Source organism: Mustela nigripes, chromosome 6 (genome assembly GCF_022355385.1).
Source record: "Mustela nigripes isolate SB6536 chromosome 6, MUSNIG.SB6536, whole genome shotgun sequence".
NCBI lineage: Eukaryota > Metazoa > Chordata > Mammalia > Carnivora > Mustelidae > Mustela > Mustela nigripes.
Window position 1 is genome coordinate 85,504,614 of NC_081562.1, and position 22,871 is coordinate 85,527,484.

The 22,871-nt window shown below is 37.6% G+C and overlaps 1 protein-coding gene across 6 annotated transcripts in view; it reads left to right on the plus strand.

Moving 5' to 3' along the window:
• LARP4 (La ribonucleoprotein 4) overlaps positions 1–22,871 on the plus strand; it is a 187,210-nt gene that overhangs the window by 157,871 nt on the left and 6,468 nt on the right. For 3 of the 6 annotated variants that reach the window (XM_059403101.1, XM_059403099.1, XM_059403100.1), the window contains 5 exons: positions 11,520–11,732; positions 12,328–12,431; positions 15,369–15,581; positions 16,233–16,281; positions 19,647–19,808. In XM_059403101.1, coding sequence (XP_059259084.1) covers positions 11,520–11,732; positions 12,328–12,431; positions 15,369–15,581; positions 16,233–16,281; positions 19,647–19,808 — 741 coding nt within the window. The remainder of the gene's footprint in view (positions 1–11,519; positions 11,733–12,327; positions 12,432–15,368; positions 15,582–16,232; positions 16,282–19,646; positions 19,809–22,871) is intronic. The other 3 variants (XM_059403102.1, XM_059403103.1, XM_059403104.1) reach the window with 3 other exon arrangements.

Genomic DNA, 22,871 nt, shown 5'->3' on the forward strand with positions numbered 1-22,871 from the left:
TTTTGTTTCATGTTTGGTTTTCAGTAGATTGACTATTGTGTTTCAAGGTACAGTTTTGTTTTGTTTTTTATATTTTTTTTATTTATTTGACAGAGAAAGTGAGATCACAAGTAAGCAGAGAGGCAGGCAGAGGAGGGGACGGGAGCAGGCTCCTTACTGAGCAGAGAGCCTGACAGAGGGAGAGAGAGCGAGCACAGGCAGACAGGATGGCAGGCAGAGGCAGAGGGAGAAGCAGGTTCCCTGCCGAGCAAGGAGCCTGATGTGGGACTCGATCCCAGGATGCTGGGATCATGACCCAAGCCAAAGGCAGCTGCTTAACCAACTGAGCCAACCAGGCGTCCCATGGTACAGTTTTTTTAATATTCTACTTGGTGTATGCTGAACTTCTTGGGTTTGCACATTGATGTTTTTCAGCTGGATTGGGAGGGATTTTCAACTCCCAACTTTTCAGAGTTTCTACCTGACTTCCTCTCTTCTTTTGAGACTCCACAATTACACATATGTTGGACTGCTTGGTGTCACTGAGATTTTGTTCATTTTTCTTCAGTCTCTTTTTTCTTTGGATTTTGCATAATTTCTGTGGGCTTACATTTATCTTCAAGTTGTAATCTGGAATTTCCATTTTTATTTATTTTATTTTAAAGATTTTATTTATTTGACAGAGATCACAAGTAGACAGAGAGGCAGGCAGGGGGCCGGGGGGAAAGCAGGCTCCCCACCAAGCAAAGAGCCCAATGCGGGACTCAATCACAGGATGCTGAGATCTTGACAGAGGCCTTAACCCACTGAGCTACCCAGCACCCCTGGAATTTATTTTTTTTTTTTTAAGATTTTATTTATTTATTTGACAGGGAGGGAACACAAGCAGAGGGAGCAGGAGAGGGAGAAGCAGACTTCCCACCTAGCAGGGAGCCCAGTGTGGGCCTCAATCCCAAGACCCTGGGATCATGAGCTGAGCCAAAGACAGCTGCTTAACAACTGAGCCACCCAGGTGCCCAGCCCCTGGAATTTCCATTTTTAAAAGTATTATCCCTCTACTTCGATATCTCTTTTTGTTCAACTTTTTAGGAACACAGTTTCCTCTTAATCCATATATATTCATAATGGCTGAATTAAAATCCTGGTCTGCTGTTTCCAGTACCTGGTTATCTTGGAGTCTGTTTCTTTGGGCTACTGTTTTCTTGATAATGGACCACATTCAAAAAATAATGTTTTAATGGGGTGAGGAGCAAGATGGAGGAAGAGTAGGAGACCTAAATATGATCAGGTCCCAGGAGTTAAGCTGGATAGTTATCAGACCATACTGAACAGCTGCAAACTTAACAGGAGAAAGAAGAGAAGAAGAGCAACAATTCTAGGAACAGAAGATTGACCATTTTCCAGAAGGTAGGACGTTTGGAGAAGTTAGTCCAAGCCAACATTTGGGACAATAAGACTGTGGGAGGAGGGCCCAGCTCCCAGCAAGTGATAGCACAGCAGAGCACAAAATTGGAACTTTTAAGAAGTCTGCTCCAGAGGCTAAGCGAGGGGTGGAGCCCTCATGGGGACAGTGTGGTCTCAGGACCTGCGGAGTCTCAAAAAGACCAGGTGTGTCTGAGCATGGCAGAGCTCCCAGGTATCAGAGTGGTGAAGTCAGTTGTAGAGACAGAGCTAAGGAGTGGGCTCTCAGCTCGGGATTACCTTAAACCGTGATCCAAAGCACAGTCAGGCCACTGCTTTTCGGGCAGGGACCCAACAAGCATCAGATCCGGAGAGGCTCACCTTCCTCCTCCCAGACAAGCATGTGCTTCATGAGTCTGCTGGGTTTGGAGACTCCAAATGGGGCTGTGCACACCAGAAATAGAAACACCCGGTCACCAGCTGGGTGAGCTTGGAGTGCGGCCAAAGATCAGGGAAAATGGGAGGGATTGACTCCTTTTCTCTGAAGGTGCACTGAGGAGTGGGGCCCCAAGCTCTTGGCTCCTACTGGGCTGGAGGTTTGAAGGCCACCATTTTCATTCCCGTCCTCCAAAGCTGTATGGAAAGCGCTCAGGGAACCAAAGCTCCTGAGAGTGAACCCAAGCAGATTACTTAACCTGGCCCCTGGCAGGGGCAGTGGAATTCTGCCTTGAGCAAAGACATTTGAGAATCTCTGCGACAGGCCCCTCCCCAGAAGATCAGCAAGAACATCCATCCAAGACCAAGCTTATTGATCAGTGAGAACAGTGGAACTCCAGAGATAGGGGAAAGCATGGAATTCATGGCTTTCTCCCCATGATCCTTTAGTCTTTCAAAGTTAGAATTTTTTAAATTTTATTTATTTATTTTTCTATTTTTTTTATTTCTCCTCTTTCCTATTTTAACATTTTTAAAACTATTTTATCAGTACTGTTTTAAAAAATCTTTTTAAATGTTTATTGTTTTAATCATATTTTTATCCCTTCATTGTATTTAACCTTATTTTTTTATACATATAGGTTTTTTTTTTTCCTTTAAAATTTTGGGATACAATTTCTTGTAATAGATCAAAATATACCCTAAATCTAGCTCATGGCTTTGTTCTAGTTTCCAGCCTGATCACATTCTTTCCTTTTTTTTTTTTTCTTTTTTCAAGCAACTTCTTATCAATTCCTTTTTTAGAATATTTTTTAACTTTCATCTTTACAGTCATATTCCATCCCTTCATCATGTTTACCCTTATTTTTGCGTGTATATATCTTTTTTTCTTGCAAATTTTGGGAAGTAGTTTCTTCTAACAGACCAGAATACACCCACAATCAAGGGTGTGGCTCTGTTTTATTCACCAGTCTAATAATATATGTATGTATGTGTGTGTATACATACATATATATATACACACACATATACATAGAAAATATACATACATACATACATATGTATATTTTTCCCCCATTCTTCTCCCCCCAGTTTCGTGTCTCTTCTGATTTGGTTAGTGTATATCTTTCTGGGGTCATTGCTACCCTTTTAGTATTTTGTTCACTCATCTATTCTTTTTTTCTTCTTTTTAAAGATTTTATTTATTTTTATTTATTTGACAGAGATCACAAGTACGCAGAGAGGCAGGCAGAGAGACAGAGGAGGAAGCAGGCTCCCTGCTGAGCAGAGAGCCCGATGCGGGACTCGATCCAAGGACCCTGAGATCATGACCTCAGCCGAAGGCAGCGGCTTAACCCACTGAGCCACCCAGGCGCCCTCATTCATCTATTCTTATCTGGATAAAATGACAAGACAGAAAAACTCACCACAAAAAGAAGAACAAGAAGCAGTATTGATGGCTAGGGACCTAATCAATACAGACATTAGTAATGTGTCCGAATTAGACTTCAGAATGATGATTATCAAGGTGCTAGCTGGGCTGAAAAAAAGCATGGAAGATATTAGAGAATCCCTTTCTGGAGGAATAAAAGAACCAAAAGATAACCAAGTTAATATCAAAAAATCTATTAATGAGGTACAATAAAAAATGGAGGCTCTTACTGCTGGGATAAATGAGACAGAATTAGTGATATAGAAGACCAAGTGATGGAAAATAAAGAAGGTGAGCAAAAGAGAGACAAACAACTACTGGACCGTGAGGGGAGAATTCAAAATAAGTGATACCATAAGACGAAACAATATTAGAATAATTGGGATCCCAGAAGAAGAAGAAAGGCTGCGGGTCAGAAGATATATTGGAGCAAAATATAGCATAGAGTTTCCTTAATTTGGCGAAGGGGACAAGCATCAAAATTCAGGAGGCACAGAGAACCCCCCTCAAACTCAGTAAAAATAGGCCCACACCCCATCATCTAATAGTAAAACTTACAAGTCTCAGTGACAGAGAAAATCCTGAAAGCAACTCACGACAAGAGGTCTATAATATACAACTATAGAAATATCAGATTGGCTAAATAAATAAAATCTTTAAAAAAAAAAAAGAAAGAAAGAAAAGAAATACAGATTGGCAACAGACCTATCCACAGAGACTTGGCAGGCCAGAAAGGACTGACATGACATGCTCAGAGCACTAAACAAGGAAAATACGCAGCCAAGAATACTATGTCCAGCTAGGCTGTTGTTGAAAATAAGAGATAAAAAGCTTCCAGGACAGATAAAAACTAAAAGAATCTGCAAACACTAAACCAGTCCTACAGGAAATATTGGAAGGAGTCCTCTAAGCAAAGAGAGATCCTAAAAGTAACAGACCAGAAAGGAACAGAGACAGTATACAGTAACAAGTCACCTTACAGGCAATACAGTGGCACTAAAATCACATCTTTCAATAGTTACTGTGAATGTAAATGGGCTATATGCCCTAATCAAAAGACACAGGGTATTAGAATGGATTAAAAAAAAAAAAACAAGAACCATTGATATGCTGTCTATGAGAAACTCACTTTAGACCCAAAGACACCTCCAAATTTAAAGTGAGGGGGTGGAAAAAAATGTACCATGCTAGTGGATATCCAAAGAAAGCTGGGGTGGCAGTCCTTATATCAGATAAATTAGATTTTAAGCCAAAGAACATAATAGATGAGGAGGAACACTATATCATACTTAAAGGTTTTGTCCAACAAGAAGATCTAACAATTTAAATATCTGTGCCCCTAACATGGGACCAGTCAATTATATAAATGAATTAATAACAAAATCAAAGAAACACAACAACAATAATACAATAATAGTAGGGGACTTTAACACCCCCCTCACTGCAATAGCAGATTATCTAAGCAAAAGATCACAAGAAAATAAAGGCTTTAAATGACACACTGGACCAGATGGACATCACAGATACATTTAGAACATTCCATCCCAAAACAACAATACACATTCTTCGCTAGTGCACATGGAACCTTTTCCAGAATAGATCACATCCTGTGTCACAAATCAGGTCTCAACCAGTACCATTTCCTGCATATTTTCAGACCACAGTGCTCTGAAACTAGAACTCGACCACAAGAAGAAAGTTGGAAAGAACTCAAAATACATGGAGACTAAAGAGCATCCTACTAAAGAATGAATGGGGGCGCCTGGGTGGCTCAGTGGGTTAAGCCGCTGCCTTCAGCTCAGGTCATGATCTCAGGGTCCTGGGATTGAGTCCCACATTGGGTGCTCTGCTCAGCGGGGAGCCTGCTTCCCTCTCTCTCTCTCTGCCTGCCTCTCTGCCTGCTTGTGATCTCTGTCTCTCAAATAAATAAAATCTTTAAAAAAAAAATTTTTTTTTTTTTTTTAAAGAATGAATGGGTCAGGGTGCCTGGGTGGCTCAATGGGTTAAAGCCGCTGCCTTCCACTCAGGTCTCAGGTCATGATCCCAGGTTCTTGGGATCGAGCCCCATATCCGGCTCTCTGCTCCACGGGGAGCCTGCTTCCTCCTCTCTCTCTGCCTGCCTTTCTGCCTACTTGTGATCTCTGTCTGTCAAATAAAGAAAAAAAAATGGGTCAACCAGGAAATTAAAGAAAATTTTTAAAAAATTCATGGAAACAAATGAAAATGAAAACAACTTCATGGGGTCCCTGGGTGGCTCAGTTGTTAAGCGTCTGCCTTTGGCTCAGCTCACGATCTCAGGGTCCTGGGATCAAGCCCTGTGTTGGGCTCCCTGTTCAGTAGAGTGCCTGCTTCTCCTCCTCCCTCTGCCTGCTGCTCTGCCTACTTGTGCTCTCTATCTCTGTCAAATAAATAAAATCTTAAAGGAAAAAAAAAGAAAACAACTGTTCAAAATCCTTGAGATGCAGCAAAGGCGGTCCTGCGAGGAAAGTATATAGCAATAAAAGGTTTTCTCAAGAGACAAGAAAGGTCTCAAGTATACCACCTAACCGTACACCTAAAGGAGCTGGAGAAAGAATAGCAAAGAAAGCCTAAACCCAGCAGAAGAGAAATAATAAAGATCAGAGCAGAAATCAATGAACTGGAAACCAAAAGAACAGTAGAACAAATCAACGAAACTAGGAGCTGGTTCTTTGAAAGAATTAATAAGATTGATAAACCCCTGGCCAGACTTACCAAAAAGAAAAGAGAAAGGACCCAGATTAATGAAATCATGAATGAAAGAGGAGAGATCACAACCAACACCAAAGAAATACAAACAATTATAAGAACATATTATGAGCAACTGTACACCAGCAAATTTGCAATCCGGAAGAAAAGGATGCATTCCTAGAAACATAAAAACTACCAAAACTTAACCAGGAAGAAATAGAAAACCTGAACAGACCAGTAAGGAGATTGAAGCAGTCATCAAAAATCTCCCAAAAAATAAGAACCCAGGGCCAGACAGCTTCCAAGGGAATTCTACCAAACATTTAAAGAAGAATTAATACCTATTCTCCTGAAACTGTTCCAAAAAATAGAAATGGGAGGGAAACTTCCAAACTCCTTTTATGAGGCCAGCATTACCTTGATCCCAAAAGCAGACAAGGACCCCATTAAAAAGGAGAATTACAGACCAATATCCTTGATGAACGTGGATGCAAAAATTCTCACCAAAATACTAGCCAATAGGATCCAACAGTACATTAAAAGGATTGTTCACCACGACCAAGTAGGATTTATTCCTGGGCTGCAGGGTTCATTCAACATCTGCAAATCGATCAATGTAATACAGTACATAAATAAAAGAAAGGAAAAGAAGAAGAACTATGTGATCCTCTAAATAGGTTCAGAAAAAGCATTTGACAAAGTACAGCATCCTTTCTTGATTAAAACTCTTCCACCGTGTAGGGATAGAGGGTGCACACCTCAATATTATAAAAGCCATCTTTGAAAAGCCCACAGTAAACTTCCCATTCTCAGTGGGGAAGAACTGAGAGCCTTTCCCCTAAGGTCAGGAACACGGCAGGGATGTCCATTATCACCACTACTGCCCAACATAGTACTAGAAGTCCTAGCCTCAGCAATCAGACAACAAAATGAAATAAAAGGCATTTGAATTGGGAAAGAAGTTGTCAAACTCTCACCCTTTCCAGATGACATGATACTCTATGTGGAAAACCAAAAAACTCCACCCCAAAATTCCTAGAACTTCAGTAAATTGACAGGATATAAAATCATGCACAGAAATCAGTTAAATTTCTATATACTAACAGCAAGGCAGAAGAAAGAAATAAGGAGTTGATCCCATTTACAGTTGCACCCAAAACCATTAAGATACCTAGGAATAAACCTAACCAAAGAGGCAAAGAATCTGTACTCTGAAATCTGTAAGGTACTCACGAAAGAAATTGAAGAAGACACAAAGAAATGGAAAAACGTTGCATGCTTATGGATTGGAAGAACAAATGTGAAAATGTCTATGCTACCTAAAGCAATCTATACATTTAATGCATATCAGTTTTTTTCAAAGAAATGGAACAAGTAATCCTAAAATTGATTGATTGGTCTTATTCTTACTGTTTGATGGGAGAAGGAGTATTCCTGGCTTATAAGGATGTAAAACACACCTTTCATTTACTTGTTAAAGTCACTTTTTTATGGCTTAACATTATGCATTATTTCACTTGATATTCCTAACAAGCTAGTGAGGCTGATCCTAATCTAACCCTCTCACAGCTTTTATAGTCCGACCATCCTTCCTTCCTTCCTTTCTTTTTAATGCAAAAAGGTGGATTCATTATAGTACAGGGATAGGACAGAAAGAGCTGCTGTTTTATTTAGTTCTTTTACAAAGATCGGTAAACTTTTTCTTTAACGGATCAGAAAGTGAACATAGTAGATTTTGCCAATCATGAAATCTGTTGTAACTACTTAACTCTGCCATTATAGCACTAAAGCAGCCATAAGCAATATGTAAGCAAATGGTCTGATTTATTAAGTTTTAGAACATTGCTTTCTTTCCTTTTTTTTTTAAACTTAGGAAATTTCAAACATACATAAAAGTGGAGAAGATAGTATAATCAATCACTGAGAATTCCCATCAGCTAGTTTTCTTCTTCTTCTTCTTCTTCTTTTTTTTTTAAGATTTTCTTTCTTTATTTGACAGATCACAAGTAGGCAGAGAGAAAGGGAGAAGGCGGGCTCCCTCCTGAGCAGAGAGCCTGATGCGGGGCTCAATCCCAGGACCCTGAGATCATGACCTGAGCCAAAGGCAGAGGCTCAACCCACTGAGCCATCCAGGAGCCCCAGCCATCAGCTAGTTTTAACAGTTTGTAGAGCATGGCCAGTCTTGCTTCATCCATATTACCACCCATTTCTCCATGCCCCAATTATTTTAAGCAAATTTTATACTTAATTTTATCTGTAAATAAACTAGTTTTTGTAGCTCTGAAAGGGGGATTTTTTAAAAAATCATAGCTACAATATCACATTTTCCTGATTCTTGTTTTTGTCTTTTTATCTGTAGTTTTCATTCTTATTTGTTTTTTCTTTTGAAAGTATGTTGAAATAACTAAGTTTTATGGAGTTTCTCATACATTTTGCCAGCTATAGTTTTTATTGTTTTAAATACATGTATATAAAATTTATGATCTTTAAGTATAAAAATACAGTTGTACTAAACACATTCGCCACCATCCATTCACGTTGACTTTCTTAATCCTGTAAAACTGAAATTCTGTATCTATTAAACAATAACTCCTGCATTCTCTCCTACTTCTAGCCCCTGGCAGCCACCATTATTCTTTTAGTGTATGAGTTTTGACTATTCTAATTAGTTCATATAAACGAAATCATACATTTGTTTGTGACTGTTTTATGTCACTTAACATAATGTCTTAGGTTTATCCATGTATAGCATATTGCAGTATTTCCTTCCTTATATATCATCTTTGAAGAAGTGTCTATTTAAGTCCTTTGCCTATTTTTGAATTGGCTTATTGTATTTTTTTAGTGTAGTTTAGTATGATCCTCTGTTTCCTGTACTTCATGCAAATTGGTAGCTAGATTTAGAGACTTGATCAAAATTTGGTTTGATTTGGGAGCAGCAGAGAGAGAAAAACATGTCTGTTTTCGTATCTGTCCCTCTTTTATGCCCGGTGCTACTTAATCTATTAGAGGCTACAAAGAGGTGTTATTTTCTGGATTTCTTTTTTCCCATTTATTAGTTGAAAGACTTCTATAAAGGGGAGCTTAGCATCATCTTTATTACTTTGAGGTACAGCTCATATATAGAATACATGATAAGGGCGCCTGGGTGGCTCAGTGGGTTGAGCCTCTGCCTTCTGCTCAGGTCATGATCTCAGGGTCCTGGGATCGAGCCCTGCATCAGGCTCTCTGCTCAGCGGGGAGCCTACTTCCCCCTCTCTCTCTCTGCCTGCCTCTCTGCCTACTTGGGATCTCTATCTGTCAAATAAATAAATAAAATATTTTTAAAAAATACATGATAAGTGCTTGGTTCTAGCTTTTATTATTAGTTTTTGAAAATAATGTGTTGGTTCCCTAGGAACTTTAAAAAATGACCAAGGATTTTTTTTTGTTGGGTATTTAAACATATTTGGTGTGTTTGTTGTCCTTATTGATGAATTGTGGCCTCTTTGAGTTAACTTAGAAGACCTTTTGTCACAGCCTTGGTAATTTTCAGTGGTTTGCTTGCTCTCTAGTGTGACAAGATGTTCCTAGTGTCTTGTATATTTTGTGTCAAAGGCCTGGGGTCAGTCAAATCTTCAGAGTCCCTACTTTACTTTTAGGAGAAGGTCATATTTTGCAGTCCACTAGCTAGGCACAAGGAGTTTTTGGAGTTATTGGTATGGTCATTTAAAAGACTTTCATTGAACAGAGCTATGAAATATGTGTTTGTTTTTAACAAAAATATTTCATGAGTTTATACTGAGGCTTCCAATTTAAATTCATGCTACATGATTTTCACTTCTTCGGTCTCACATCCATGTCTTCTCCCATGTGAAAAATCTCAGATCTCAGTGACCTTACTGTAATTACTGATTGCTTTCTCCCATAATCATACACAAAAGTATCAGAATAACAATACCAATAGGAATATAATTTTGGAAACAAGAAACTTTTTTTGCTGTACTTTGGCTTGTAATTTATTCCTAAGGAACATTCATAACAGTTGATTTTATTATGGCTCAAAATCACTTGAGATTTTTTTTTTGTTACATTACTAATATAACACAGATGCACATTTAGGTTAATTTTGCTTTTAGCTTTCACAATTTATTATTTTTTTTTTATTTTCAATGTGTGTGTGTGTGTGTGTTGTTTTGTTTTTTACAGTATTATTTATTTATTTGACACACAGAGATCACAAGTAGGCAGAGAGGCAGGCGGGGTGGGGGCAGGAAGCAGTCTCCCCACTGAGCAGAGAGCCCGATGCGGGACTTGATCTCAGGACACTGAGATCATGACCTGAGTGGAAGGCAGAGGGCTTACCACACTGAGCCACCCAGGCGCCTAGTGTGTGTGTTGTTTTAAAGTAGAATATCTAAAACAGGGTGTTAGGGGCACCTGGGTGGCTCAGTTGATGAAGTGTCTGCCTTTGGCTCCATGATACCAGAGTCCTGGGATTGAGCCCCACGTCAGGCTCCCTGCTCCATGGGGATCCGACTGCTCCCCTTCCTTGTACACTCTCTCTCTTTCTTTCTGTCAAATAAATAAAATTTTTGGGAAAAAAATGAAGTGGTATATTAAATACATACTCCTATATATGTGTGAATGCAAGTATATCTTCTATTGCTATCTGACTTAGCTAAATAATAGCTTACTTATACATATTCTCCTTGTTTTACCTCTTTTTTAAAAAACAATAATATATTCTGGAAGTCACTCCGTAATAATACTTAGAGCGATTCCTCAGTTATTTTTACATCTGCATGATACTCAATTGTGTGGATGTAATATAGTGTATTCAACCGTTGGTGGACTATTAAGTTTGTGCGCGCGCGCGTGTGTGTGTGTGTGTTGGGGATAGTTCTTTCCCCCTTCCTATTACAGTTAGTGTCAGTGAACAGCTGTGTGTATCCTTTTTTTTTTTTAACTTGTTTTTGTTTAGTGTGTATTTGGAAAAGATTCCTTGAAGTGGGATTGATGAGAATGTGGTAAATGCTTATATAATTTTTGGGAGATATTGCTAAGTTTTTGTTTATAAGGGTTGTGCTATTTTACATTCCCATCAGCAGTATATTTTGCCACACCTTATCAACGAAGTATATTGTCAAATTTTTGGATTTTTTGCCAGTTCTGTGAGAAATTTAATTCCATTTTAATTGCATTTCTCTTAGAAGCAAGGTTTAGCATCTTATCATAAGCCTCAGAGCCATTTGCCTTTCTTTGTGAACTCTGTTCACTTCTCCAACACATTTTTTGATCTCTGTTTTTAGAATGTGTTTGTTAGGATTATTAGCCCCCTTGTCTTTGATAAGTTGCAGTTAGTTTTACAATTTGACTTTTGTGGTTTTACTTTGTTATTGTTGCATTAGCCATGCAAAAGATTTTAAAATAATTTAAAGCTATCAATCATTTCCTTTTGCTCTACTGACTGTATAGCAGGCAGAATAACATAATTGTGTAAAACATGTTTAAAATGTAAATTAAATATATTTGTGAAAATACACACTTAGTCCTCTTTATAATGTGTTCCTTTTGCTTCTAGGCAAGGATAAAAGCCATCAATACATTTTTTGCTAAGAATGGTTATCGATTAATGGATTCTAGTATGTATAGTCAGCCCATTCAAACTCAAGCACAGTATGCCTCACCAGTTTTTATGCAGCCTGTATATAACCCTCACCAACAGTACTCGGTCTATAGTATTGTGCCTCAGTCTTGGTCACCAAATCCTGCACCTTACTTTGAAACACCACTGGTAAGTGAGATCCTTAAAGAATTATAAAATTTTTCACTCAAGCTGAAATTTGAAGAAATTAGAGTAGTTTATTTTTTGTTTTGTGTTGATAACTGGTTTCTTTCTGGCTTTTAAGTAGTGATAATGGTATCAAATCACCATGTGACTAGGACTTGAGCTATTGATTCCTATAATTTTATGCTTTAGATTTTGCTGAATGATTTTGCCCAATTAAAATAAGAAATTGGGTAAATCCTGATTAGTTTAAAATGCTTTCAGTTAAAATTTTTCAGAGAGAATGTACTTTATTAAGTAATGACCTAATGATTTCCTTGATATTTGCAGTGAGTATTACAAAAGTGAATAAGTAAAATGCTTAAAATTAATTTTGCCTTGTAAAAGAAATTGAGAGGGATCCTGGCTGGCTCAGTGGAGCATGCAGTTCTTGAGTTCAGGGTCCTGAGTTCAAGCCTCATGTTGGGTGTAGAAATTACTTACAAATTAAAAATCTTTAAAAAATTTGATACTAGGTTAGTTCATCAGGAGTTTCTTAAAGCCTTCACACTAGGTTTTGCCCTTTTCATTAATTGTTTTTAAACATTACATTTTCTTTTAGGCTCCCTTTCCCAATGGTAGTTTTGTGAATGGCTTTAATGCACCAGGATCTTATAAAACAAATGCTGCTGCTGTGAATATGCCTCGACCATTCCAAAAAAATCGGTAAGATTAAAAATAATAGTGATATAGGGGCGCCAGGATGGCTCAGTCATTTAAGCATTCACCTCTTAATTTTGGCTCAGGTCTTGACCTCAGGGTCATGAATTCAAGCCCACAATGGGGTCTACCCCAGCATAGAGCCTACATAAAAACGAAACATAATGAAATTTATTGTACACAATTCCCAGTAGTTCTTAAAGAATTACTGTGGTAATCACAGTGCTTATTTACAGACGTAGTAAAAAGCTTAAACAATTTATTGTAGAATTAGTAAACATACTTTGACCTCATAGTGGATAATTTGTATAAAAAAGATTTAAACTAAGATTATACATAATACATACTGATTTTTTAATATTAAAGATAAAAAAATTATTTTATGATAGTAACATAAAATGGGTTCATGGTGTTCCTTTATTGTCGCTTGTTTTCGTTTGTGGTACTTTCTTGGTGAAAAGATTGAAATCACAGTAAGAAAGCCAAGAATGACAGTCCAGTCATCCTTGTTTATAAGGAAGTATGCCTATGCTTTTGAAGGTACATGGCAGGTTTAGTATAATTTTGTGGGTTATTCAAAACCATTCATCTACAATCCTTTTTCATATATCTGAGCAGTACAGGTTGTTAATTTTTTAGTTAGAAAAATTATACATGAGTATTTTCTTCTTATAAATTGCAAATATTACAGATGAAACTAAGAGAGCTTTTTTGACAGACCCTAATCCTTGTTTTGTTTCTTCTAAAAAGTGACTACTCCAAGACCTTTATTGATCTGTTTGTTATTTATTTATTTATTTATTTATTTATTTATTTATTTATTTATTTGAAGTTATCAGTCAAGGAGAAAGTAACTTTTAGGAAGCCCTTTTGTAGTTTATTATATGAACCTTATAACAGCCCAGTGATGATCACTAGACCTACTTAGAGAGACTAGGACTAACTTTCAGAAGTCTGGGCATTTTTCTACCTTTCATATTTCCTCTTTCTGTCACTTTACTTCTTCCTTTCCATCTTTTATCACTTATTCTTTTATCTTTCCTTTTTCTTTTGCCTGGACTGAGATTGTAAGTCCCTCTCAGTGAAGGGTAAGATTATGAGATCTGAGGGCTGTTTAAACCTAGTAACTTATCTGTTAGGTATATTGAAATGCAGTGAGAAAATTTAGGCTAATTATAGTTCTGAACAGATAAACAGCATTTTCCTTCATGAAGTCATTTTCAGATATGATAGATAATAAAAATATTTTAAAATCACTTCGTGTTGATGTTGTATAATTTTCACTATTAAAAATCTATTTTGTGGAGATTCTGGGTGGCTCAGTTGGTTAAGTGCCTTCAGCTCAGATTGAAATCCTGGGATCCTGGGATTGAGCCCCACATCAGGCTCCCAGCTCATCAGGGAGCCTGCTTCTCCCTCTCCCTCTGCTGTAGCATGTCCTCCCCGCCCCGCCTCCATTTGTGCTCTCTGGCGCTCTCTCTCTGTCAAATAAGTAAACAAAAATCTTAAAAATACTAAAATCTATTTTGTGACATAAAGTAATTATTTCATATAATCTTAATGAAATTCAACCCAACTTTGTCTCCTGGTTTTTATATTTAAGTTTTAATGGCAGTAACCTAATTTTTTTATTTTCTGTAAAGAATAGGGTAGCTGTAGATATTGTTGAAATTCATGTTTAATTGTTGGGGTTATAATTATTTTGAAGTTTTAAATCCAAATTCAGAGAACCAGGAATTGGCAATGTGTTTGTTGATATAAATTTATAACCTGGAAAATAGACTGTAAAAGTGGAATTTTTAAACACAAATAAGGGGCCAAATATAAATCTTATACTTCCCTGTATAATCTCCTGTGGAGCCAAGGTCCTCATTACTTCAGGTGTTTTCGTTGTTGATTAAACTGTAGCCTCCTTAACCCCCTACCCTAGCTTTATCTGCTTACACATTGTTAGAGAATTGGGTGCTTATACCTGTCATCTTGTTTATAGTTTTTTTTAACTAGATTCTATACCTAATTCATGAAGCCATGCCAGGCTATTAGTTGCATTATCCTTCCTAGCTTTTTTTTTTTACAGAGGCTCTTTGAACAATTAATTTAGTAAGAAGGTGGGATTTTAATATATTGCACTGTTTCTCTGGTTTTGGTTGTCACTCCCCTAAAGAGTGACATTTTTTTTTTTAGACATCACCCCAATTTTTTCCTATGAAAATTTAGTATTGACGATATGGTATATGTATTTATATAATATATGTATATCTGTGCTCTATGCATAAAAGTAAGATTGGGACTTTTTTTTGTTCCTTCTTAGCCCCACCCCCCACCCCAGGAACCTTTTTCACTCCCACTAGGGGTGATGTTGCCCCATTGAGAATGTATGGCATAAATTCTTTAATAAACTTAAAGTCTGGTTGATTTAGGTGTGTCAAGACTGCTACTGGTGTTAAATTAGCTAAAATCCTAGTTGTATTTTGAGTATCGAAATAGAGGTAGCTTTATCTTGAAGAACTTTGGATTTTACCCCAAATATCTCCAAACAACTTTTTTATTTTTAAAAAATTTTATTTATTTTATTTATTTATTTGACAGAGAGCGGGGGGAGTGGGCAAGGGAGAAGCAGGCTTCCTGTTGAGTAGGCAACCCGATATGGGGCTCAATCCCAGGACCCTGGGATCATAATGTGAGCCGAAGGTAGATGATCAATGACTGAGCCACCCAGACACCCCTCCAAATTACTTTTTTAAATGTAAAAATCTCAGACAAAAAGAGTTTATATCTTTATAATGTGATACTTCTATGTGTACCTTAATTTGTGGAAAATAGAATACAGTAGAACGCAATTTTTAACTTGTCCCTTTAAATGTATTTTTTACCATTAAGGGGAAAGATTTTCTTTCTGTCTTCATTTATCCTCTCATGTATGTGATCTTATATTTCTTATAGTGTGAAGCCTCATTTCAGGTCATCGAGTGGTTCAGAACACTCGGCAGAGGGGTCTGTGTCATTGGGGGATGGACCATTAAACAGATCTGGTTCAAGGAACTTTACAACTGAGCGGCATAACCCTACAGTAACAGGGCATCAGGAGCAAAGCTACCTTGCAAAAGAAACTCCTACTATACAGATGGAACAGAATGGGGACTATGGTAGGGGCAGGTAAGGAAATATGGTAACAAATACGGATAAGGTATATGAAAATATTTTGCTCATAATGTGAATATTTGAAGAACATGATCTAGTGATTATTTTTTGTTTAAACTATTAGTGTATGGTTATGCTAAATGAATACAGTGTTCATATAATTTGGGTTAATAGTTTTTCATAATTATTAAGAAATGTATAGTGCCCATATAGAATATAGCTGAATCAGGTGTATAAAGTTACTCTGAAGTTCTTTATGGTTTACTGAAGAAAGAATAGCTTAGAAAGATCAGATCCTATCTGCATTCTAGTTTAATTTCTTACAACTTGTAGCTGTGAAAATGGGGAAATGGTGTTATACCTTCTCGCCTACTCTGCCGAAATGAAACAAAAAACTTTGATATACTTCTGGTGTGGAAGGAGCACTACTTAGTAAAAGTGGGCCCAACTTACTTAGTGGTGATGGTGGTAACAGATGAAGTTTTTGGTAGATTAGTTTAGGATCCCTTCAGAAGAATATATATTCATCTCTTAATAGTGGAGATATAGAAAGTATAGTTAGCTAAACTAGAAATTCACCCATCATTGATAGAGTGTATTATATATTTGAAGAAACTTATGAATTGTCCCTCCCATCATCCCCAACTTTTTTATCATTGTTAAAAGGAGAACTCTTTTCAGAGGTCGAAGACGACGAGAAGATGAAAGAGTCCAGGTAAGTGTTTTTTACCTGTATTACATCTTTTTTTTTTTTTTTTCTTTTGTGATTTAGTATGGCATTGGCTTGTGGTTGGTCTTTCTGGGGTTTTGTCTTACTGATTATAGTATTAGGCAAAGGTAAATAGAACCTGTGCTTTGACCCTAAAATATCCACTACTACTACCACCATTCCCCACCCTTAAAGCACATGTATAGTTAGGGATTTGACTTTTATTTTTATTTATTTATTTTTTTTTTAAGATTGTATTTATTTGTTTGACACAGAGAGAGGTCACAAGTAGGCAGAGAGGCAGGCAGAGAGAGACAGGGAAGCAGGCTTCCTGCTGAGCAGAGATCCTGATGTGGGGCTCGATCCCAGGATCCTGGGATCAGGACCTGAGCAGAAGGCAGAGGATTAACCCACTGAGCCACCCAGGCGCCCCTGTTTCTTGTATTTTTAAAAAATTACTTGAATACCTGATATAATCATATGGTTTAAAAATTTAAAAATGAGGGACGCCTGGGTGGCTCCGTTGGTTGGACGACTGCCTTCGGCTCAGGTCATGATCCTGGAGTCCCGAGATCGAGTCCCGCATCGGGCTCCCAGCTCCATGGGGAGTCTGCTTCTCTCTCTGACCTTCTCCTCGTTCATGCTCTCTCTCACTGTCTCTCTCTCAAGTAAATAAATAAAATCTTTTTTTAAAAAAATAATAAAATAAAATAAATTAAAATTTAAAAATGAAAATTTTTAGTGAAAAGTTTATTACGTTATTAATGGACATTTAAATACTTTCAGTCTTTCAGTCTTACAAACAGTAACTATAATAACTTCATACAACCATCTTTTCCCATATATTTAATAATACCTGAAGGAGAATCCCTAGAATGGGATTTCTGGGTTATAATTCAGTAAATTGCTACCAACCCACAGCTTTCTATAGGGGTTGTGCCAATTTACACTCTTGTCAGACATTGAACAAAAGTTCCTATTTAGGGGCGCCTGGGTGGCTCAGTGGGTTAAAGCCTCTGCCTTCGGCTCAGGTCGTGATCCCAGGATCCTGGGATCGAGCCCCGCATCGGGTTCTCTGCTCGGCAGGGAGCCTGCTTCCTCCTCTCTCTCTCTCTCTCTCTCTGCCTGCCTCTCTGCCTACTTGTGATCTGTCAAATAAATAAATAAAATCTTTAAAAAAAAAAAAGTTCCTATTTATCAGCCCTATAAATATAGGACATTTTGCCAAGCTGATAAAGCTTATCGTTTACTTACAAAGCTCTCTGGATGGTGTGGGAAACTTAAACTGTTTATTGTTACTTGGTGGAGACAATTTTCTACCTACTATTTTCTTCTATCCACTAATCTTATAAAACTGCCTATAGATTAAAAAAACTTTTATAGTTCTAAATATGTTTTTATTTGAATTTTGACTTATCTAGCTTCAAATTAATCATGTTTTTATTTTTTTGTGGTTTGTTCATGGTGAGTGTTTGCCATCTCTTACCTGAAAACAAAAGGAATTGAGAAATCAGAATGATGAAGGAACCCACAGAGGTCTCAAGAAAAACCCTGCCTCGAATTTACAGATAAATCATAAATTATAGGGCGCCTGGATGGCTCAGTGGGTTAAGCCGCTGCCTTCGGCTCAGGTCATGATCTCAGGGTCCTGGGATTGAGTCCCGCATCCGGCTCTCTGCTCAGCGGAGAGCCTGCTTCCCTCTCTCTCTCTCTTTCTCTCTGCCTGCCTCTCCGACTACTTGTGATTTCTCTCTGTCAAATAAATAAATAAAATCTTTAAAAAAATAAAATAAAATAAATAAATTATAGTATAAAACTTGTTTTTACATGTATAAGTAGTGGATTATATATGCATATTAGTATACATATAGCATGTAGGCTACATATATAAGTAGTGAAAAGATAAGCATTTTCAAAGAAGAAAACATATTGCATTGTAACACACAGAATGGTCCTTAGGGCAAACTGTGAGTCTTTTAAAATAGTATTGTTTTTCATTTATAGCTTTCTGTACCAGGGGCCCCCATGACATGGCAACAACTTTTTTAGGATACCATTGCAGCAGTCCACATGAATCCCTAAGTGGCCTTTAACAATTGAGGAGAGAAGAGATTAGTTTTGAAGTCCGTATAATATTAGTTTTGACGACTGAAACAGTAAAGAAAAAGGAGATAAGCATGCTTTCAAGTAGGAAAGGCAGAGTGGACATGCCTTTGTACAGGAAGGAGATTTTAGCTAGAGACAAAATTTAGTATTTGTAAGCTTACAGAAAGTAATTGAAATCATAAAAGTAGATGAAATCATTCAAGGGACTCTGTAAAGCAAGTGATTTAAATAAAGTGGTCAAGAATGGAACTTTGGCAACAAAGTAACTTTGGGCTGAAGAATGAGATTACTTAGTATGTTGTTGCTGTATCCAAGCAAAATCTGAGTAGAGAGTGCTGATAGGCAAATGGATGTCTAGGTTTCAGGTAAAGTTCTGGGCTGACAGTATTGAAAGTGTAAAATTCAGTGAGTTTTGGCAAATTTCCAGTGGTGTGTAGCCAGAAAGTGACCAAAAGTGAAAAATATAGTTGTAAAGGTTGTTTGCATATAGGTTAGTAGTTGAAGGCATGAATAGTGGCTATCACAATAGGGAGAGTATGGAATGAAAAGAGTAGTAACCACATAAAAACTGAAACTGTCGAAGGGTGTATGTAGAGAGCTGCAAGCACCTGATTATGAGATCTGAAAGTGAAGATAAAGAGGTATCACAGAAGCTAAGGGAGGAATGAGCTCCCAAAGGAAAGAATGTTTACTGTGCCAGCTTCTATATGAGGTTAGGGGGAAAAAAGTCTGTCGGATATTACATTGTGGAAGGCATTAGTGACTGGTCAGCGCAGTTTTAGTGGTGATTGCAGAGGTGAGGAAGTACAAGTGAGAGGCTTGTCAGGGAATAGAATGGTGAGCAGAAAGGCAGATCAGGAGATTTTTTCAAGGAAGGATATTCTTGTGAAGACTATATGGAAGGAGAAAAGCTAATGGCAAATTTAGGTCACACAAGGGTTTTTATTTTTGTTCTGGAAAGGGAGTAACAACTTAGAAAACAAATAGTGGAGATTTGGTTAGCAGGCTTAAGGAGTGTGACACAGTTTGCAAAAAAAAAAAAAAAAGGAGAGGCAGTTGATGAAAGGTAAGCAGGATTGATTAAAAAAATAATAATAATAAAAGCTCAACTGGGAGGAGAAGCCAGGAATTTATAGAAGAACAAACAATTCTGTGCATTAGTATAGAGTTAATTTTGTTTGTTTCCTTATAGCTCTCAGCTTCTGTGGTACAGGATTAGGGAATGAGATTGGCTTGTGATCTGTTTTATGATTTGTGTCTTTTAGAGACCCCCGTCTTCATCAGCTGAAGCAAAGGCTCCAACACCAAAGTTTGACTTATTAGCCTCAAATTTTCCTCCTTTACCTGGAAGTTCATCGAGAACTCCAGGTGAACTTGTTTTGGAGAGTAGGATGTCTGATGTTGTTAAAGGTGTCTACAAAGAAAAGGTAAATACTGAGGCATCCATCTTTTACTTGTGTGACCATAGCTAGCCTTTGTTTGCAGTTATTATTTGAAATTTTATTTGCACTTAATATGTATTTCTATCATGCTTTTTATTCATGGGATTGTTAGCTTACTTTGAGTATTATAAAAAGATTTATGATGAAGCTACACAGGCCAGTAAAGCACTGGGTGTTGTGTAAGACTGATGAATCACAGACCTGTACCCTTGAAACAAATAATACATTATATGTTAATTAAAAGTAAAATAAATAAAAATTAAACCAGTTCAAAAAAGTAAAGTGTTTCTTCACTTTTGCAGGTCTTTGGTATCAGGCAACTCATCTTGGTAGAACCAATTAATGCAAACTGGTGGAAAGTGTTATTTGCGCTGAAGCCTGTAATTAGTGATGTAAATAAATTCCAAGTTTGGTAAAATTCAGGCTTTCAAGTAATGGAGAGTTGATATCAAAGACATAGGAAATCAACCTTTAGGATAGGTCCCCCTCCTAAAATAGTTTTGAGTGTAGACCTCTTCCTGTACGAAGTCTTCACACCCAACATATTTTTCTCATTTTCTTCTCTTTTTTTCTTAACTCAATTTTTATTTTAATTTTATAGGACATATACATGGTACAATTAGGTTCATAGTGAAAAATAGTAGACCTGTGCAGCCATTTTGACTAGCTTTTTCTCTTGTTTTCCCCCTATATTTCTAAATAAATGGTTATCTGCTATTTCTTTTTCTTTATTTTTTTTCTTTTTCTTTCCCTTTTTCTTTCTCTTTTTTTCTTTTTTTTAAGTAATCTCTGCACCCAAGGTAGGGCTTGAACTCACAACCCCGAGATCGAGTTGCATGTTCACAGTATACTTTATTTCTTGGACTTTACAAGTTTCAACGTTATCTATTAACTTTCCATTTAGAACCTAAGGATTTAGCTCTCTTAAGCCAGCATACTTTTCTTACCCTCCCTGTATATTTTACTCCATTGTTTCTAGAATACCATCCATTATAAGGTTCCCTAGATTTAGTATCATTAAGAAAGTAAAAAGCAGGGCTGGGTGCCTAGGTGGTGCAGTTGGTTAAGCAACTGCCTTCGGCTCAGGTCATGATCCCAGAGTCCTGGGATTGAGTCCCACAGTGGGCTCCCGGCTCCACAGAGAGCCTGCTTCTCCCTCTGACCTTCTCCCCTCTCGTGCTCTCTCTCATTTTCTCTCTCTCAAATAAATAAATAAAATCTTAAAACAAAACAAAAGCAGGGGTGCCTGGATGGCTCAATAGGTTAAGCCTTCAGCTCAGGTCATGATCTCAGGTTCCTGGGATCCAGCTGTACCACCCTCCCCCAAGTTAGGCTCCCTGCTCAGACAGGGAGCACTCCTCCCTGCCACTCCTCCTTCCTCATTCTCTCTCTCTCTCTCTCTCTCTCTCTCTCTCAAATAAATAAAGCCTTTTTAAAAAAAGGTAAAAAGTATTGCCAGTTAGATTAGGATATACCACCATTTGTAAGTCACATCTTGATCCTCCCCCCCCCCCCACCAAACTGAACCTCACATTATACTGCACTTATTTCTCCTTACACTCTCAGTGGCTTGTTGCACAGTTGTGTAGCTGGGACTTGACTTTACCATCATCCTGAGAATTTTCCTTACTTTCTTTTGTTGAATCCTCTCTCTTTCTTACTCTTGTTTTACTTTCCTTTTTTATGGTATGTCACATCTTCCTGAGCTTCCTGAATTAGTGGTTTTTAGTATAAATTTCTTGAGATCTTGCATTCCAAAAATGTTTTTGTTTTCACATTGGATCAATAGCTTATTTCTGTAGAGATCTGCAATAGAAATCATTTTCCCACGGAATTTTGAAGGTATTTCTTTGTCTTCCCCTGTTTACAAAATTGTGCAATGTTGTAGTTATTTCATCAGCCTTAAGATAGACATTTTTCCACCTTTGAAAATCTGTGATTAAACATTACCCTTGTTTAAGTGGCAGTGTTTTTTCTTAGTAATACATAAAATAATGGTGTGTTTTACAGTTGATGGCTTTTTAAAGAAGAATAAAGTCGGAGCTCCTGGGTGGCTCAGTGGGTTGGGCCGCTGCCTTCGGCTCGGGTCATGATCCCAGGGTCCTGGGATCGAGTCCCGCGTGGGGCTCTCTGCTCAGCGGGGAGCCTGCTTCCTCCTCTCTCTCTGCCTGCCTCTCTGCCTACTTGTGATCTCTATCTGTCAAATAAATAAATAAAATCTTAAAAAAAAAAAAGAATAAAGTGTATCTCCCCTTGTGATCTCAACTCACGGTTGTGGACAGTAAACATCACAAATATCTGAACAATGCCATGTGTCTCCCCTTCCTTTTTACAATTCCTCCTATTTCTTCCCTTCCTCCCCGTCAGAGGAAACATCCTGACTTGGCAATAATAATTTTCTTGCTTTTCTTTATAATTTTACCATTCTTGCTTGGGAAACTTTTTCTGTAAAGTAGGTCTAGAACGTAAATATTTTAGGCTTGTGGGCCACATGCTAAAAACTTAAAAACCACTCTTAGCACATAGGCCATACCAACAAAACTCAGAGGCTGGATTTGGCCAGCAGGCCTTGGTTTGTCAACCCCTAATATAGAGAGTATACTGTTCAGTGTGCCTGTTCTTGAATACAACATAAATGAAATACGTATTCTCTTATTTCTTTCATTCTATATTGTGTGAAATTCATCTGTGTTGATACAAGTAGTTCATTTTACACTGTGTATTCTTTTGTAAGAATATCCTTATTTTGGGGCGCCTGGGTGGCTCAGTGGGTTAAGCCTCTGCCTTCGGCTCAGGTCATGATCCTCAGGGTCCTGGGATTGAGCCCCGCATCGGGATCTCTGCTCATCTGAGAGCCTGCTTCCCCCTCTCTCTCTATACTGGCTTTTCTGCCTACTTGTGATCTCTGTCAAAGAAAGAAAGAAAGAATATCCTTATTTTACTGTTGATGGGCACTTGATCTGTTGTGGGTTTTTTTGTTTTGTTTGTTTGTTTTTGACATTATAAGCAGTTCTGCTGTGTGTGTTCAAACTACACATACACCTTGTT